The sequence below is a fragment of the Phodopus roborovskii genome, unplaced genomic scaffold (genome assembly GCF_943737965.1).
Source record: "Phodopus roborovskii unplaced genomic scaffold, PHOROB, whole genome shotgun sequence".
Classification (NCBI taxonomy): domain Eukaryota; kingdom Metazoa; phylum Chordata; class Mammalia; order Rodentia; family Cricetidae; genus Phodopus; species Phodopus roborovskii.
The window spans coordinates 29068818-29089551 of NW_026125281.1; the positions used below are offsets into that span (position 1 = coordinate 29068818).

A 20734-nucleotide genomic window follows, 5' to 3' on the forward strand; every position below is an offset into this window, starting at 1 on the left:
AGAATGAAGAACTATTAACAGATGAAGTACAAATGATTGAATCTTCATCCAGAAAGCCCCTATAGAACACACTTGAGTCAGATAAGGAAATTAGGAAAACTTTTCCAAATACGATAGTGATATCATGTAGGAGAATTCCTTATTTTTTAAAGCACTGTGCTTAAGATTGTAGGGATAAATTTTTATTACTTGTACAACTTATTTTCAGATACCTATCAAAAATAATCACACACACACATACACACATATATGTAGGTGTGGACAGAAGTTTCTGTCCCGTCATTTAATCCCAAATAAATACACAGAGGCTTATATTAATTGTAAACTTTGGCCTATGGCTCAGGCTTCTTATTAGCTAGCTCTCTCTTAAATCATTACCCATAACTATTAATCTGTGTATCTGTACTGTGGTTTTGGCTTACAGGTGATGCCCAGATCTTTTTCTTCCTTGGCAGCTACATGGTGTCTCCCCAGTGACTCCCTCTCTGAGTCCCTCTTCCCAGCCTTCTCCTGGTCTGGTAGCTCCCCTATACTTCCTGCCTGGCTACATCTTGCCTGCCCATTGGCTGACACAGCTTTATTCATCAACCAATAAGAGAAACATGTATTCACAGCATACAAAAGGACCTCCCCCATCATATTGGGTTGGGAAGATGGCACAGTGCTTGATTAAGCATGTGCTGCTCCTGAGGAAGATCCAAACTTGGTTCCTGGCACCCACAGTGGGCAGCTCACCATTGCCTGTAGCTCCCTGCAGGGGATTCGATACCATCTGCTGTTCCCTCCACAGACACCTGCATTAACATGCACATACCCACAGACATATTCATAGTTTAAACTTTTAAAAATTGTGTGTTTCTACCTGGGTGTGGTGGCACACCTTTAATCTCAGCACCCTGGAGGCAGAGGCAGGCAGATTTCTGAGTTCAGTGCCAGCCTGGTCCACAGAGTTGATTTCTAGGACAGCCAAAGCTACACAGAGAAACCATGTCTTGAAAAACAATAACAACAAAACTTGTATGTTTCTATACTAATATTTAGATAAAACAAATGTAGCAAAATCTAGACACTGTATGAGTACTCATGATATTGTTCTTTTAACTTTTGTAGATTAAAAAAAATTCATAATGAGAACTTGGAGAGCAAATGTGGTAACTTAAAAGTAGGAATTAATTTTTCTGTCAATAGTCCACTAGGTAGTAGAGCACATAGGTTTCCTGGTTGTGAGGCTCTAGTTTTTCTGTTGCAGTGTGAGTCTTCCAGCTACCACTGTCAACATAGATGACAGGGTAAGGAAAGAACCCCCTTGTAAGAAGCAGTACTTATTTCCGCGGTGAAAATTTTCCCTCCGAGACATCCTGTGTGCAGGGATAGGAGGGGGCAGTGTCTTAGTTCAGGGCCAAAAAAAAAAAAAAAAAAATCACTATCCACTACAGCAAATGTTAGTACTGAAGGTTGGTCCAAGCTCAAGGTGCTGACAGCTGACAGATCTTATCTATCCTCGCTACAAGCAAGGGTAAGGTAGACCCCAATTTTAAAAAGACCTATTTGTCTTGGCTTTCTTGTTTCTATAAATGCACGGTTCACTCTCTTACCTACTCTTGTTGGGTCTCAACGCCACATGCTGTCACAGCGTGGATTAGACTTCAGCAGGGGGATTTTGAGACACTTGGGGAGTAAGAACAGTCTGTAACAGTGTAGCTGGAATGTGCTATTTATGTATTGACTGTTATGCCACGTTCGTGAGACCCCAAAAAAGACCACCAAGGAGCTGACTCACCAATGCAAATGCACAAAGTTTAATGTTAAGTCTCAAGCCTCAGCAAGGACCCTGTCCAGCAAACTGGCACAGTGGCTGCAGGAACAGGGTGCCTGGTCTCATTTGCAAGGGCTTTATAAAGGAAAAAAACGAATGCAGGGTGGTGCATGCCTTGGCTGTTCAGGATTGGGTAAGAGTAGGTGACCTTTGGATTCATTGCCTGGGGTCTAGGGGAATTTCAAAATTGTTACTAACAGTTGCCCACAGGGACAGTTGTGTCGAGAAGATGTTATTTACCAAAATTAGTCATTGCCTGACCACCTGGATGGGGTCACTTAGCCTGGGGTGGGCACAGTTTGGGTGCTCCTTGGAACTGTTTATGGCTCCTTGGCTAGAGCTGAGTCAGCCTTGTTCCATGCAGGAAATTTCTCAAGGTAGTTTTTTCTGAGGATGGAGTTAATTCCATCCTCTTCAGTTTACCTTGCTCTTACATTGGCCTGTGTGTGTGTGTGTGTGTGTGTGTGTGGGTGTGGGTGTGGGTGGGTGTGGGTGTGTGTGGTCCTGGGGTAGGACTCGGTTTCATGTGCACTCTACCATCGAGCTGTACTCAGTCCTGTGTATTGGTTTAAAGGTTTGTTTACTTGATTTGTATCCCTTATTTTTCTTCTGTTGAATTATAGACCAGTCGAGTTTGAATGTGCATTAAATACATACAAGTTTAATTTTGAAGATTAAAATATTGTTATTTTTCTTTAAGCTTTTCAGTAGCTAACAGATGCGGGTGAAAGATCCATCAAAAGACTTACCTGAGAAAGGCAAAAGAAATAAAAGACCCTTGCTACCTCATGATGAAGATTCTTCAGATGACATTGCTGGTAAATTGTGGTACCTGGCATCTGGGGGGGGCGGGGGTGGTAAAGGAGGAACAGCAGATGCTTTGCAGTCACTAAATTCACTACTGTATTTTCACCATTTTCTGCATAAATCTGAGAACTAGCTTGTCAGTTCCCCCTACAAAACCATTGTTAGTATTCATATAGGGATCTTAAGTTACAGGTATGTTAAAATGGTCACATGGCTCTTTCTCTTTTCTCCTGGCTCATTAAAATTAAGTCTCTAAGCTGCCAGAGGTGGGCAGATGGTAAAACTTTTTGTTTGGCCAACTGAAGGACTTGCTAGACCTGTCCCCCCCTCCCCCTTCCCCCTGCTTACCCTTCCTTCCCCTCTCTTTTCCCCTCCTTTCTCCCTCTCTGCCTCCTGAGTGCTGGGTTTAAACATGCACCACCACCTGGCTAGGACTTGTGTTCTTTTTTCTTTTTTGGTTTTTCAAGACAGGGCTTTTCTGTGTATCCCTGGCTGTCCTGGAACTCACTCTGTAGACCAGGCTGGCCTCAAACTCACAGAGATCCTCCTGCCTCCTCCGCCTGAGTGCTGGGATTAAAGGCTGCACTACCACTGCCCAGGTGGACTTGTGTTTCTTAAAAATGAGCTTTGTATTTCTGTTCTTGTTATTTAATAATTTGGAGGAGAGAGAGAGAGAGAAAGAGGGAGAGAGAGAGTAAGAGTGATGTGTGTGGTGTGTGTTTGGGCTTTATATCACCATTTGCAAATTAGGAGGTTTCCATGTAGAGTTTTATTAATATTTTCCACCAGGCTAAGTATGGTGGTACATGCTCGTAGTCCTAACATTTAGGAGGCAAAGGCAGGCAGATCTCTGAGTCTGAGGCCAGCCAGAGTTATATTACTGGTTTTACTGGGTTTTATTTATTTAATATAAAAACTGTAGAAAAACTGAACTATTATGATTTTATATTAAGGAATATCCATGTAACCTAACTTATCATATGAAATTTAGATAATTACATAATTTACATAAACCTGAAAGAAATTTGCCTGAAAATATATTAAAAAAAATTATTTATATCTTCCCATAAAATGTGTTATCTTGAGTCCACCTTTTTTTTTTTTTTTAAGACTGTGTAACAGTCCTGGCTGTCTTGGAATTTGCTTTGTAGACCCAAGGCTGGCCTCAAACTCACAGGGATCCACCTGCCTCTGCTTCTTGAGTGCTGGGATTAAAGGTGTGTGCCACCACCACCTGACCCATCAACTTATTTCTAAGGTTACCAATAATTTCAGTTTTATAAATCTGAATGGTAGTGTCATAATATTTATGTTATCCTGGTCAGAACCCATCCCATGGATTATGGACAAGATATATAGGATAGAATGACTTTTCACTTTAGAATTTTAAATTATTCATACAAAGTAATGACATTTGTAAGCTGTTCTTTAATGACTCGGGTCCTTGCTGTTTAAATACACATCAGAATTACTCTTTTGTTTTGCATTTTCTTTTTGAGCTGTGGTCTCTAGCCCTGGCTAGCCTCAAACTCACTGTGTAGGTGATGCTAAATCGGATGCTCCTACCCCGAGTCCTTGGATGGATTGTAGGCTTGTGCCACTATACCTTGTTACAGGGTTGTGGGGCTCAAACCTGGGGCTTTGTGCATGAGGCAAGCTCATCATTCGACTGAGCTCTATCCCCAGTCCTTTCATGTCTGTTTTTATGGTTTGCCCTTGATGTAGAATTAGGAACTTTAATGTTTTACATATTTCATTGTAAATACCTAGTGAGGAATGACACGCATTTCTGAATAGTTAATGCATAGCTAGCTGCACAACTAACCTTTCTAGTTAATTAGTAGGCGGTTGTGGCTTTGTGAATGTAGTTTTGATGTGGATGTCTGAGGTAGACATATTAAAGTGTTCAGGTATTTGGGGACAATGTAGTGTTACCTGGGCCCTTGGGAGGAAAATATATTACTTGAAGATGTGCTTAGTTTTAGCCACTTGTCTCCATATACAGTGGAAGCTTTTACAAATGATATTTAGGAACCAGGGTTTGCCTGGTCCCTAATTTTTTAATTTTTTTATCTATCATGTGGGAATAGTCATTAAGAATTCTGAAGCTCGGCTGTAGTGGTGTACACTTTTAATCCCAGCACTCAGGAAGCAGAGGCAGGTGGTTCTCTGAGTTCAAGGGCAGCCTGGTCTACAGAGTAAGTTCCAGGACAGCCAGGACTACACAGAGAAACCCAGTCTCTGAAAGCAAAACAACAAAACAAAGCAAAACAAGAACTGATCCCTGTAAGTTATGCCGCCATTTGTTTTTCTTTTCTTTATCCAAACAATAATGAATATAGCAAAACGAATGTATGTGAAAAGATTTTATGTATCTTTTCATTTTACTTACTTTTTGATATTAGCAAATGAGCCCAGGGCCTGGTGCTGTATGCTAAGGAAAACTCTATCTGTGAGCTACACTCCTGGTCTCAATATGTGTTTTCCTGCTAGTTCTTGCAGATCTGGGGAGTGACCATATGGATAGCTCTTTAAAATAATTTTTATTAGTTTTATACATGTATGTGTCACACACATTTATTTCTATGTGTCAGTGAATGTCATACTTGTATGGGTGCCTGTGGAGGCCACAAAAACAGTGCTGTGTTCCTTAGAACTGGAATTGGAGAATGCTGTGAGCTTCTTGGTGTGGGTGCTTAACTCCTAACCTGTGAAAGAAAGAGCAGCAACTGCTTAGTGAGCAGAAAAGACAATCACAGTGCTTGATACATTGTAGCTGTTCAGGAAATAATCTTTTCCTGTTTCCCACAGAGGGTCTCACTATGTAGACCAGGCTGGATCCAGTTCACAGAGATCTGACTTCAGAGTGCTGGTATTAGAGGTGTGTACACCTGGCTTAGTAATTATTTAATCGTAATTACATTTCTAGTTTTGAACTAACTTAGATTAACATGAAGGTATAAAGAAATATACTGAGGTCTCTTTTTACCTTCACTTGTCCTTTCCTGATGTTAGCATCTGGCATTGCTATAATACAATACCAAATTGGTGGAACCATCCTTAACATATTGAGAGGTCACATTTTGAATGTATGTTAGAGTGTGTGTGTGTGCACTTTCAGTTTTATTATGTTTATGTGTGTAGTTTTGTATATGTCAGTGAGCCAAGCTTATCACCATCCTGTATGTTACCTATTTATATCCATAACCCTGTCCTCACCCATAGCTCCTAGAAACCACTAATCTCTTCTGTAATTACTGTATTTCAAGAATATTATGTATGTGTACTGGTGCAATTATATATCTCTATGAGTTACTTTGTCTTTTGAATATGTGGTGTTTACTTTGTATCACTTTAATGATGCAGACTTTTGCTTACTGCTCTGGGTTTCTTTCTGAGCCATGATAAACAGTATGACTAGAAGCTACGTGCAGAGGTGAGGGCTTATTTCACCTTACAGTTTCTGATTTGTCACGAAGAAAGTCAGAGCAGGAACATGGAAGCAGGAACTGAAGCAGAGGCGGTGGAGGGACACTGCACACTGGCTGGTTTGCTGTGGCCTGTGCAGCCTGCTTCCTTACACATCCCAGGATCACTGCCCAGGGATGGCACTGCCTATGTAGGCTGGGCCTTCTTTCTTTAATCATTAATCAAGAAAATGCCTACAGGCCCATCTGATGGAGGTGATGTCTCAGTTGAGGTCCTGTCTTTGCAGATGACTCCATCTTGTATCAGGTTAATAAACTAACCAGCACTCTTGCTGATGGTAGCGTTTTCGCCTAGCAGAGGAAATGTTTTCATTTTGCCCCGTATTATTCAGTAGGTTTAACATGCCAGCACGTCAGTTATGCTGTCAGTGTGAATCATGTGAAGAAGGCAGTAGCTGAGAATCTGTGGTCAGTCTGTTCAGAGTGTTTGAAAGAGAGAAGATTCTGTGATGGACAGCCGGTACTCCCTTCCGATGTCTGGCTGTGCCTCAAGTGTGGTTTTCAGGTAAGAAAGGTGTCTTTTATATATATGTCTTCTATTTTTATCTTTCAAACGCCTACTGTGAGTTGGACTTCTGGTGAGCTAGGCCTTAAAATAGATTCATTTCATGTTTAGATTGTTGTGCCAAGGTAGATTTAGGAATATTTAAGATTAAGTAAATATACACTGTGTTTAGAAAGTGATCATGTGTAGTTCATAAATGCTCGAAAGGGAATCTAATGTACTTGTTCTCATATCTGGACCAGTTTTGTCTTTTTTTTTTTCTTTCTTAATTTTAGCAAATGGATCTTGGATTCCTTTTTCCATCCCTTTTCATTACTACTATTATTAATTTACCTTGAGTGTGTGTGAGCACTGGCATGCCACAACACATTTGTGGATATCAGAAGATACCTTTACTCACTGAGCCATCTCACCTACCCTAATAAAGGGATTTTCCCCTGAAATAAAAAGTGGTAGAACATGCCTTTAATCCCAGTACTCAGGAGGCAAGGGCAGGGAGATCTCTGAGTTCAAAGCAAGCCTGATCTACAGAGTTAATTATAGGACAGCCAGGCTTACTTGGAGAAACCCTTTCTCAAATAACCAAAAATAAATAAATAAAATAAATAATTAAATACAGAAATCAAGTTGCTTCAGAGATAGCAATTAATTCAAGAGAAAGAGACTTTCATAATGCAGCCTTCCATTGCTTTACCATGTCGTCTCCAGCTTCCAGGCTTCAGAGACTCCAAAGCTCCCGAGGAAGGAACAGTACATCCTTTTTTTTTTTGCAGATATACGACACTTTCCTAAACTTTTCCTCCCATGTAATACTCGCTCCCTTACTTATCTAGTGAGGGATTTTTACCACATTTGCCGTGTTTCCACTTTCAGTGGGCTTGGGGTGGAGGACTTGGAAATATGTGTTTGGGGAGGGGACCCGGGGCTAGCAGTATGCTCAGGGTCCCACAGATATACTGTACAGGACATGGAGTGCTTACCTTCCTAAATGAAAGAGAAATCAGTCACCTGTGCTTATTTTATTATAGGTAAATACACATTGAACAGTAATCATCTACTTTACAAATATTGAAATTTGGTAAAACTCTATATTGTTCTTCGAAATCATTCCCTCTTGCTTGAAACCAAAGCTGTTGTTAAGTACAATTTAAGATTTGATCAATTTGAAAGGAACTTACATGTGAATCATACAGATAATGTTTTGTTCATCTTTAGGGATGTGGTAAAAATTCAGAAAGCCAGCATTCACTGAGACATTTCCAGAGCCCTGGGACCGAGTCCCATTGTGTTGTCATTAGCCTGAGTACCTGGACCATATGGTAAGTTAACTTCTACTAATACTTTATCAACTAAAAATACTGAGCTTTACAAGGTAAAACAAAAATGTAATACCAATGTGTGCATTTTTCTCTTGTACACAATCTGTGGGATAATTTAAGAAAAAAATATATATATTGTGGGTATTTTTGAGACAGGGTTTCTTTGTAGCTTCTGAGCCTGACCTGGAACTTGCTCTATAGACCAGGCTGGCCACATAGAGATCCGCCTGCCTCTGCCTCCTGAGTGCTGGTATTAAAGGTTTGTACCACCGGTGCCCTGCAAGAAAAATAATTTTACCCATTACCATAAGGCTTAAATTAAAACAAAACAACAACAAAAAACCTACCTACCTTTCACATTTTCTTTGTACCATAAAGAAGTCTGTCTTGTTGCATTTTCTGTAATGATCTGAGGTAGAATTCCAGCATTCTAAGAGGAGGAAGGTACTTTAAGCACTCAGGTGGTTCGGGGACTCTCCTACCTGCACAGTAATATTCTTAAAATATTATTGTAATCACAGCACTGGGGGAGAAACAGGCAGGTGATTGTGAATTCCAGGCTAGCCTGGGCTCTATAGCTAAACCCTGTCTCAGAAAGACCAAAAATGGGAGCTAAAGAAATGGTTCAGAGGTTAAGAGTGTGTATTACAGGGCTGGAGAGATGGCTCAGCAGTTGAGAGTACTGGCTGTCCTTCCAGAGGATTCAGATTCAATTTCCAGCAACCACAGTAGTCTGGAACTGCAGTCCCAGGGATCTGATGCCATCTTCTGGCCTCTGTGGGTACTGCATGCACATGGTGCACAGATATCTATATTCAGACAAATACTCACCACACACATTAAAAATAAATAAGACTTAAAAAACAAATAAGACTTAAAACAAAAACCAGGCAAGCTGATGAGCACATTTAATCCTAGCACTTGAGAAGCAGAGGCAGGTGGATCTCTGTGACTTGCAGGTTAGCCTAGTCTACATTGTAAGTTCTAGGACAGTAAATGCTTTTTATAGAGACCCTACCTTTGTTGTTGTTTTGTCTCATTTTTTGAGGCAAGGTCTAGCTACATAGCTTTGGCTCTCTGGAACTGAACCAGGTGGTCTTGAACTCACAGATCTGCCTGCCTTTGCCTCCTCTGTACTGAATACTGCCCAAAAGAAGCAAACAAAAACCCACTTAAACACACACACACACACACACACACACACACACACACACACACACACACACACACACGCGGATTGGGTACATGTAGAAGTCGAGCTGTATAACTGCTGTGCCTGGAACCTTGTGACATTCTATCACAGTGAGGGTCTGTGTGACTGTCCTTGCTTATTGCCGCCTCCCCTCTGGGTTCCCTATTTCTGTGTAATTTAAAGGCAGACTTGTTACTGTATACCTTGTATGCATGTATTGAAGGTGCTTTCATAACATTGGCTTGCATTTTATATTTTTCAGGTGCTATGAATGTAATGAAAAATTATTGACACAGTGTAACAAGAAGGTTTTGGCTCAGATAGTTGACTTTCTCCAGAAACATGTTTCTAAAACACAAACAGGTAATTTAAGCAATTTACTAAAGCAATTTGGGTTAAAATATAGTTCGTACTCTGCGTAAAGAGGTCATAAAGTAAACCTTTGGGGTGGAGGAAGGCAGATCTCTGTGCATTCAAGGGCACCCCAGTCTACACAGAGTGTTCCAGGCCATCCAGGGCTACATATGAGAACCTACCTCAAATACGAAACAAACCACATCATTGATTTCACTGGACTTTTCTCGTTCTGTACTTTGAGTAAACACACTTTCATACATCCCTAACCGACAATCTCATCTTGCTATCATGTTTTGTGTATTTCTAATGTGAGAAACAGAAGTGTGTAGCTAGCGGGAGCTGTGACATGTAACAGTCCTAAGTTTGAATTTAGTTTCCTACACTATCGGCTGTGGGCTTCTACCCCTTAGTTTCCTTATGAGAAAAGTGGGATAAGAATTCTATTTTGAAGAGTATTGTGAAACTTGACAGTAATACTTTCTGATGATTTAGAAATTATGTTGGTGAAAATACTGGACTTGTTCCTGACACACTTTTTTTTTTAATTTTCAGTAATTTTTTAATTTTACATATTGATCCCAGTTCCCTCTACTTCCCATCCTCCCATGTCCCCCACAGACACCTCCCTCTCCCATCCCCCATCCACTCCCCAGGGAGAGCAAGGCCTTCAATGAGGGATCATCAAAGTCTGTCAAACCATTTGGGGTAGGGCCTAGGCCCTCCCCTGTTGACACACATTTTTGGAACTGCAGTCTACTACTGTGTGTTGTGTACTTGCAGTCTGTTCTCAGAAGTAGGCCGGACTTCACTGTTCAGGGATCAAGTTGCCCACCAGTCTGCTTGCTGGTCCCGGGTTTTAAATTTCAAAGGATTTACCTCTGTTTGGGCCTGTGAGATGGCTCAGTGGGTGAAGGTGCTTTCTGGCAAGTATGGTAATTTTGGGTTCAGTCCCTGGGACCCACATGGAGAGATGGGTATTTTCACCAACATAATTTCTAAATCATCAGTGACCTACTTCCTCCCCTACTAAAGTTTCCATTGCTAGCATGTCCCACATAGCAACACTCACTGGGGTGCGTGCTTTGTATTTGGATTAGTTCTTTTTCTAAGGCTGTGGTAGGATGTCGTGACCAAAAGAACATGCGGTGCACACACGTGAAGCAAAACACTTGTACACAATAATAAATTAATGACAAATAATTTTTTTAAGAAAAGATAACGAGACTTTACTGGGAGTTCTGATTGGTGTTCTGAACCCTCTGGGTACCCATAAGCAGGCGTGCTCATTTGGAAAGGAAGCAGGAGGGGGTGAGCTTGGCTTTGCAGTTGGTCTCTTGGAGGATGGATTGTGGCCCGATGGAGATAAAGGAAGTCACTTGAGGTGGTGGAAGCCTAAGCCTCAGCTGTGCTTGAGGAGCCTTGAGCAGCACCTAGGAAATGGGACTTCAAGGTAGTTTAAGAGGAATGAGACTTTCACAGTGAGACGGTTTTGAATTCATGGTTCCCAAAAGTTCCAGCTACAGTGTTGCTCAGGCAGGTTTGCTCTTGAATAAGACCCCATGCCTTGTTGGAAGAAATCTGTCATACTGTGGTATGAAGTTTCAGTGTATTTTAAGAGAGTACTCTGGAAATAAATAAATGAGAATTTCTGTCAAGAAAGAATTTGGAAGAATGGTACCTCTGATCATGCAGTTATTAAGTAATATTTGTGAAGTCTCTATTCATGTATAATGCCACATACCATAATTCAAAATAATAGGTGCTTGGGTAGGAGGAAAAGAATGATTTTTTCTTTTTTCTTTTCAAGGTTGTATATTAATTACAACATTTCTCCTTTCCTTTTCCTCCCTCCAACCCCCACCCCCTGCTCTGCTTCAAATTCATGGCCACTGTTTTCATAAGTTGTTATTGAATGTATATGTGTATTTGCATATATATTCCCAAATATAACTCTTAGAGCCTAGATAATGTTACTTGTATGTATGTTTTCAGGGCTGACCATTTGTCATGGGACAACCAGTTGGTGTGTTTGACCCTGGGGAGGGCCTCCTCTCGTTCCCAGATTTTCTCAGTAGCCTGTTGTTCTTTGGGTAGGAAAGAATGATATTTAAAAAATTCTTTTTATGATTTTGGACTAAGTAGAAATAATCACTGAGAAGAAAGCCACACTTAGTTACTTATAGGAAGTCTAGGCTAGTTCCCCATGAGCCTCTGAAAACAAGTTGCTCTTTGAGTTTTAAGATTTTGATGTGACTGCCCCTTTGCACTTTTGAAAAATGCTCAAAGCTCAAGGAACTCTGGTTATGTAGGTATGCCTGTCAGTCTTCGTTAGAAGTGAAACTAAAATGTTTGAATGTTCACTAAAAAAAAATCAATAATTCCATGACTGTTAACATAAATACTACTTTTTAGGAATGATACTTTTCAAAATTGAATGAGTAGTATTGTTTTATACTTCTGGGGGGTGGGCTGAAGACAAGGTTTCTCTATGTAGCCCTGGCTGTCCCAAAATTCACTCTGTAGACCAGGATTTAAAATTCAAGGCGTGCACCACCACCCATCAGAAACAGCTGTACTGTCATCTTGTTTCTGTATCAGAAGTGGCTCCAGCACAGCTCCAGCCATTAGACTGCAGCACAAGGATGCACACAGGCTCAAAAACCTGGGACTGGGTGGTCCAGGCTCTGATGGAGAAGCCAAGCAGCCTGGAAGCTCAGTGTAGTTATTTAACAGAGAGGAGGGACAGCTGATGTGAGCAAACAGCGTTTATAGTATACAGCTGGGTTAAGGAGCCAGGTTTAACCTCATGGTGGAAGCAGTCTCTGTAGAGGAGCAGCCTTCAAGCTGTAAACATGGGGCGGGAAGCTACGGTGGACATTCGCACACAGACCCCTGAAGAACACTCACTTAGGGAAGGCTTTCCCACTTCCATGGGGCCAAGGCATTGAGTTCTTGACATGACCATGCCCATGTCAACAGCACACATTCCCTTAGGACATCACATGCTCCTTGCTTTCTCCACTCCCTACAGGCTTACAATGAGGAGGAATGAAAGTGAGAAGACAAATATCATCTTAGGCTTATGAAAGGACTTCTGGCCTTAGGGACCCCGGGTTTCCGAGGAGGAGGGTTTCTTCAGGCGTGTTGTAATGTGTCTGTTTTCTGTCTTCAGTTTCACCTGCCCATTGAGCTCAGCCTGATGACTGTATTTCCCACCCTTGTCTTTGCTTTGAGATACATTATCTATGTTGTACACTTTAGACTCTAACAGCAAGCACACTGCACTTGGTGCTTAGGGTGTGTGTGGTGTGTGTGTGTGTGTGTGTGTGTGTGTGTGTGTGTGTATGTATGTACATGCATGTGTGTGTATGTGAGTGTTTGTGTGTGCATGTGTATATGAGTGTGTGCATGTGTGTGTGCATGCATGTGTGTATGTGAATGTGTGTGGTGTGTGTGTATGTGTGTGTATGAGTGTGTGCATGTGTATGAGTATGTGTGTGCGCATGTGTGTATGAGTGTGTGCATGTGTGTGTGCATGTGTGTGTATGTGAGTGTGTGGTGTGTGTATGTGAGTGTGTGTGGTATGAGTGTGTATGAGTGTGTGCATGTATGTGTGTGCATGTGTGTGTGTTCTCTCCTAAGTCCATATTCTTTGTGGAGTGGATTCTAGCTGACATTCTGTCTGCCCCTACCTTGGCTAGGCAGCAGTGCCTGCTGAATTAAACTGAACTGGAACATAAACAGTGGCTGCTGAGGGAATAACAGAAAACCCTTTGCATTTCCATCCTCCCCAAACCCTGAATATTAGTTTCTAAATTGTCTTACTCACAAACGTTTTACTATGATTGAGTTTCTGCTTTATGCAAGATGCTAGTGAGATACAGTAGGTGTTCAAGGTGAAGTAGTGCCCAGTTATTGTCATTGCCAGGCTTTTGGTATTACAAGGGATGTAAAGAAACACACTTCTTGTCTGCTTGTTTATGTGGTGTTATGATGCAGTAAGTACAGAGGGCTACTGGTACCTAACCTCGGCTAAAAGAGCCAAGGATATTTAGGTAGAATAGCTTTCTAAGCCAAGAGCGGAAAGTTATTTAATTATAATATGGAAAAAGTGAAAGATGTGTGTTTGAGGCAGAAGAAACACATTGTTGGTGAAGGCTCCTATAGAGCAGGGAGGATGGTTTGGTGGGGCTGAAGAAGGTGAGAAGTGAGGATCAAAGTAGGAGCAGATGTTTAAAGGCCTCCTACCTGTAAGATTTGTCCCTGGGACCGTGAAAAACCACTGTTAAGTTTTCAGTTGAGAAGTGAATGGTTAGTGTTGTATTTTAGACAGGTTATTAGGCTTGTAATATAAGACAGAAATGGATGTGGCAGCTATTATCAGTGACATCGTATGACTAAAGTACATGTTTCTGAGGCTGACGATTAACTAAGAATTAAACTTTGAGACTAGGTGAATTGATTATTCTTCACTTTGAAAATAAAGGGATTATGGCGGAAACAGTTTTTCTTCAAACTTCTTTCAGCTGTAGAAATGGGCAAATTAGCATTAATGCTACATGACTGGTTTAGGTAATTGCATTAAGCAAGTGAGATGAATCCAGTGCAGGTTCCCAGAAGAATGCTTACAGCTGTGTAGATCTCACATCTGATGTTTAATTTCTGTGTTTGTGGGGAACTCACCCTTGGCATATGCATAATGAAAAGGTCATAGAAAATAAGATTGAAAAGAGGCAAAAAAAATAGCCTTGCAAGCTCCAACCAGAAAGATAGATGTTAAGAAGTAGACCGAAGACCTGGAAACAAGAGTGAATAAATTTGGCAGAGCCTGTGGGAAGGGAAGAAGGAAGCACAGAGGGCTTTTGGGGCCATGAAACTATCCTGTGTGATGAGGGTGGCTATCTGTCATTGTGTATTTGTCCAGCTGAAAGGAACATACACCACCAAGAGGAACCTTAATGTAAACTATGGATGTTGAGTGATAATGAAGTGTCAGTGTAGGTTCATCATTCCTAACAAATGAACCATTCTGGGAGTGGATGTGGATAATGGAGAGGCTTTGAATGTGTGGAGGCATGGGATGCTTGGCTCCATTTTTCTTTGAACTTAAAATCTGCTCACAGTTTTTGTTTTGTTTTTTTAACTGACCCACGTACTCTGAAAGGTTTACTCCAGTAGGCTTGTCTAACTGGGGTATCATGCAGGTACCAAGTGCAGGGATTCCTAATGGCATACTGGTAAACATGGGTTGTTTTTATGAACTACACAGGAGATTGAGAGCTCCATGCTCTCTGTAGAGAAATTTAGCTCAAAATGTCAGTACTGGCAGGATGCTATTTTTATTACGATTAAAGAAAATAAAGTATGTACTGTTGAGTGCGTTATGCTAATGCGTTTTGGGGTACAAAGACCTGAAGTGTGTTTGTTTTAGCGTTTTTATGTCCTCCCTGCTCCCACGTTTGTTCTTCTTTCTTTCTTCCTTCCTTCCTTCCTTCCTTCCTTCCTTTCTTTCTTTCTTTTGAAAGTAAAACAGTATTAAATGGTTTGATTAGGTTCTGAAGCTGAGGATGAAAATACTGTGACCTTACATCCTAAAATTTAGAAAGTGGTTTAATACCTTTTAAAAAGGTAAATACAGTTTCTTCTGTCATAAATGCAAACCCTGCTCTTATTTGTATTTTTACAAGATGAACATTAGCTGTCTCCCTGCCACTGAAGAGTCCTGTGAGTCAGAGGCTCGGGTGTAGTCAAGATTTGACTTCATCTGTAAGCCACGGCAGAGGATGTTGCGGGGGGGGGGGGGGGATGGTAATGGATGTTAATACCACTTTGCAAGATGCACCGAAGTCTGCCCTTATCCATGAAGGCCCCACACTTGGAATCTGCAAAACTGCCAAGCCCATCGCATCAAATCAACCTGATTAAATGTCTTAGGGTCACTATCACTGTAATAAAACCGCCAGGACCAGAAGCAACCTGGAGAGGAGAGGGTTGATGTCATCCATAGTTGCCTATCAAAAGCAGCGAGGACAGGAACCTGGATGCAGGAGCTGTTTCAGAGGCCAGGAGAGGAGCTCTGCTTCCTGCTGTGCTCAGCCAGCCTGCTTTCTTTATAGGGCCCAGGAAGGACTACTGTCCTGGGGTGGCCCTACCCCACCTACACAAGGGTGGGTCCATATTAGTTAGTCACTGAGGACATGCCCTACAGGCTCGCCTGCTGCCAATCTGATGGCGGCCGCACTGAAGTTCTCTCCTCGCTAGCTTATATCAAACTGACTTAGATACTAGCCAGCATGACTGACCCTTCTCAGCTTGACACGCAGGTACTTTACTGTTAAGCCACATCGATTTCTTTCCCCGAGATCACACATTAATACTGACATTACAACACAGAGCATCTTCCATACTTAAAAATTCCACATTCTTTAAAAATCCAGTCTCTTTAAAACAGCCAGTCTCGCTCAAAATCCAGAGTCTTAAAATCCAGTGTCTCCCAACTGTGGGCTCCTATAAATGAAAAAAAAAAAAAAAAAAAAGTTAAATGCCTTCTTACTTCAAGAGGAAGAAGCAGGGTACAGTCACAATCTGAACAAAGAAAACCAAACTCCTGCGAATAACTCAGTATCCAGTATCTGGGCTCCACTAACGATCTCCCAGGCTCCTCAAAAGGGCATAGGTCACTCTGCCTCTGCTTTAGTCTCCCAAGCTCCAGCTGGCTCCACTCCACCGCTGCTGTTCTTGGTGGTCGTCCCCTGGTAACCGCACCTCTAAATTGCTGCGTCTTCTGCTGCAAGTGGGCTGCGCTTTCACCAACAGCCTCACATAGGCTCTCTTCATGGTGCCAAGCCTCAACTTCTTTGCATGACTCCTTTAACCCTGGACCTTTAACTGACACCGAGCCTGCACTTTTACCCTTAGTTTATCCTGACCTCTCACAGTGCCAAGCCTCAGTGGCTCTCCATGACGCCTTCATACCTTCAAAACCAGTACCACCTGGGTGACTCCTACACTACCAAGTTTGACTGCCAGCGCAAGGTACAACCTTGGCCACCTCTGGAACACAGCCTCTGCTGAAAAACACTTCAGAAAGTTTCACCTCGGTGATGCTGGTCTCTTTTCAGTCACTGCTATAATATGTTAGCTCCATCTATTAGCATCTATTTTCTCAACAAAGCAAGAGTTTTACTTCAGTGGTTCTGGTCCTTCAGCCCCCGCTAACTAGATTCTCAATTCAAAATAGCAAACAGCCCTTTAAGGACGCCAGCTTCCTCTGGAACTTCACAAGCCTGGTCTCCACTGTCCACACTGCTTTCAACTTTCTCATCTTCCAACATCCCACACCACAGCCTACTGAGCTCTCAACACTCAGTGGCTTTTCTAGTCTTAAATGTCCAAAAAGTTCTTCCCCAGTCCTCCCCAAAGCATCATGGTTAGGTTTGTCACAGCCATATCCTGGTACCAGCCTGTCTTAGTTAAGGGTTACTGTTGCTGTGATGAAACTTGCGGAGGGAAGTTTATTTCACTTACAGTTCCCTGTAACAGTTCATCATGAAGTTGTGAGGGCAGGAGCTCAAGCAGGGCAGGGTCCTGGAGGCAGGGGCTGATGCAGAGGCCATGGAGGCCTGCCTCCACTTACTGGCTTGCTCGCCCAGGCTGGCTCAGCCTGCTCTTTGTGTATGTAGACTACAGACTTCCAAGGTAAGGTACAGGGTTATAGAAAGAGCCATAAGAAGACATACAGGGCTACACAGAGAACCCCTATCTTGAAGGAAAAAAAGTGGGGCAGGGGTTGTTTGCTGGATGGCAGCAACACATTAATCCCAGCACTCAGGAGGCAGAAGCAGGCGAATCTCTGTAAGTTCAGGAAAGCCTGGTCTACAGTGAGTTCCAGGACCTCTAGGGCTGCAACACAGAGAAACCCTGTCAAACAATTATTTAAAAAGCTGTAAGAAGTGTCGATAGAGGTACAAGTGTAATAGTCCAGTCCACAGTGCAGCAACCAAAACAAAAAAATAAATGGAAAGCTAGAATGCCTGCCATCCACTCTGTGTATTCTCGTTCTATATAATTCTAATGTGAAGGAATATATGATGATATTGTAGATAGAATATGCTTTTAAAACAATAACCTTGAAGGTCTGAACTTACCCTTTCTAATAATGGGCACCATTTGTGTGTGTGGGGGGGTAAAACAAGGTAAATAAATGAACAGTAATAGAAAATTGTATGCTTTTTAATTTTTTTTTCATAGCAGCTTTACCTTTTTCATAACACATTGCAAAAAAAAATCTTGGAGTTTAGACTTTAGGATATTTGGTTCTGTGTTTATAAAGGAGGTGTGGTGCAGCTCATTTTTTAGCATGCTCACCTAGACTTGCCTAGGGTTGAAACCAGGGGTACAGGCCCCAGTAGCACATAAACTGGACCTTGTAAAAAAACCACATATACCTTTAGGAGTGAAATATTTGACTAATTCAGACCCCCCCTTACACCCTCCAACCCCCCCACCCCCATTTTAAACTAGAGTCCCTGCTCTCAGCAGTAAGTTTGTTAGTGAATAGATGTACAAAATGTATTCTTGGGTCCTGAAAGTTCTGCTGAGATAATACCATAAATTCAAGATCTTATGTACCAGCTCCATACCTTCTGGTCATAAATCATAAGTATTCTATATAAATAGTGGTTCATATAATACCTGGCACACTGTGGGCATTCCATAAACTGACTGGATTTAAATTTTTCTATATTGGAAAACTTACCCTGTTAACGTTAAATAAAAAAGTAGCTTTCAGAAAAGAAAATACTACTGTGTCTTCTGGTTAAATTACCTGATGTATTTAATACACAAGCCCAATAGCCTTGTTAATCTTGGATATTTTCTCATAGACTTGCTGTAAAAGTAAACAGACAGACGCTTGCCACTTGTGTGAAGTGGCCATTTAACCATGAAATCAGCTGTGTTTATTGCTGCTGCCCTGTGGGCATGCTCTTTCTGGCAGTGGGCTCCATATTTGGTGGCTGTGCATGGAGAGCCAGGTGGTGCTTCGAAGCATCGTACAGTGAAGCGTGGCTAGCTCCAGATTTGACATTTGTCATTCCTCATTGCTGAAGGGGAGGGGGGAAATCTGTTTTTCCATATGTTTATGCTTTTTTTTTTTGCCCGCAGTTTTGGGCAGATGGTCTTATGAACATTGTTTACTTTGGGATGTCGTCCCAGATGTTTTAAAAAGTGATGAACGGATGAGATACAGAGATATTCAAAGTGTTTTATTGTTATTTATTTCTAGGACTATTTTTTCCAAGTGGATTTGTGCACTTATTTGTAGTTACTTTCTGTAGCTTATTTCTCCCAACCATTTGTGGTTTTTTTTTTTTTTTTTTTTTTTTTTTTTTTTTTGGGGTGTGTGTGTGTGTGTGTAGAAAAGTAAACAAATAAGGATGGTATGTAGTTCAGTTGTTAGGGTGCTTGACTAGGACATAAGAGTCCTTGGTTCAATCCCTAGCACTTAATAAAACCCAGCATGTTGACAATTGTCTATAACCCTGGAGGAAGAAGCAGGAGGCTCACACCCAGGTGTGAACCCTGACTCAGATATGTTACATATGAGAGCAGCACTTAGCAAGAATGTTAAAGAAAGCAGAGTCTTTTGAGCATAGCCACTTGTAAGGAGCCACTGCTTTTGTAAATGGTCCCTCACCTGGGATCTTGTATAAAACACTAAAAAATGGGTCACCAAAACACCTCCACGGACAGCACAACAACCATGGGACATATTAGATACATGAAAATGTCACAATGAAACCCATTATCTAAAATATATACCTGAATAAAAGAAATAACCCACTATCAGTGACTGTCCGCAAGATCAGACAACTCTAGTAGAAGTCCAGCCTTTTTATGCCTGATGAATTCCTAAAATGTACATGATGGACTTGAGTATCTGTGTTGGGCGGGCGGGGGTGGGGGGAAGGGGGGAGTCCTATGCGCGTTTGTTTGTTTTTAAGACAGGGTTTTATGTAGCCCAGGCTGGTCTCAAATTCACTGGTAGTTGAGGATGACCTTGAATCTCTGATTTTCTTGCTTCTACCTTCCACATGCTGGGATTACTTGCATATGCCATCAGCTTGGTGCTCTGTGTTATAGGGAACAAACCTAGGGCTTCCTGAATGCTGGGCAAACAGTCTATGAAGTAAGCTATATCCACAGTCCCCTATATGATGATTCTGAATCACAGTGAGCTATTATGTAGATAAGAGCAACATGTTAGTTTATAAATGTTAGGAATTGTTCTTTATTCTTACATTGTCATTGAACACAAACTAATAATGTGATTTTCAACAGGGTGTGGTGTTATTTACCTTCAACTCCAGGACTAGGGAGGCTGAGGCAAGTTCAAAACTAACCTTGTCTACATAGCAAGTTTTAGGCCAAACACAGCTACATAGACTCTGTCTCCAGAGCTATATAGACCCTCTCTCAAAAACAAATAAATAAAATTAAAGTACAGTTTTCAGATCTATACTGGTTATCATCTAAATTGTCAAGTACAAAGCATGGCACTCAGGTTTATTAGATATTGTACTTTTTGTAGTATACTGGGATCCCATTAACTGTTTTTTTTTTATGCATATAGAGTATTTTTTATTTAATTTTATATAACAAAGTCCAATTAAATGAAAACAAACATTTATACACAATATTTGGGAATTTGGGCGTCGTTCTTTCCAAACTACTTCCTGCTGGTAAGGGGCGCTGTCTTGGGGGATTCGAAGAAGATTCAGATATCCTAGCTGTAGTCTGTAGGGCTGTTTTGTCCAGCTGTTTGGAATGTAGGATCAGCTTGTACTCTGTTTCAGGCGGTCTGGTGTAATCAAACCACATTAGTCTGGAAGGAATCCACATCTTTTCATTTTCTGTGGAAACAAAATAGAAATACTTTTCCCCAGTAACTTGTTCTTCAACTTAAATTTTGGAGTCAAAGCGTTTTTTTTTTTTTTTTTTTTTTTTTTTTATTATTTTACATGTCGATCCCAGTTCCCTCTCCCTCCCTCCCTCCCTCCCCCCAAGCCCTCCCTCCCTCCTTCCCTCCCTTTTGCCCTCTCTACCCTCTCCCATGCACTCTAAACACCCTCTCCTCCCAACCCCCCACCACAATACAATATGTAGGGGAATGCCATCCAGTTGGGGTCATGTAGATCTGACAGGTCCTGTGAAGTAGGGACTAGGGCTTCTCTCCTATCTCTAGAATAA

General features: G+C 41.5%; 1 protein-coding gene across 2 annotated transcripts in view; it reads left to right on the forward strand.

The window, feature by feature from the left end:
• Positions 1–2523: 2523 nt before the first annotated feature.
• Usp45 (ubiquitin specific peptidase 45) overlaps positions 2524–20734 on the forward strand; it is a 66755-nt gene continuing 48544 nt past the window's right edge. The window contains exons 1-4 of one of the 2 annotated variants that reach the window (XM_051198508.1): positions 2524–2634; positions 6447–6616; positions 7832–7935; positions 9390–9490. In XM_051198508.1, the coding sequence (XP_051054465.1) occupies positions 2535–2634; positions 6447–6616; positions 7832–7935; positions 9390–9490 (475 nt within the window). In that variant the 5' untranslated portion in view covers positions 2524–2534. Of the gene's footprint in view, positions 2635–6443; positions 6617–7831; positions 7936–9389; positions 9491–20734 lie in introns of both variants that reach the window. The other variant, XM_051198500.1, reaches the window with a different exon arrangement.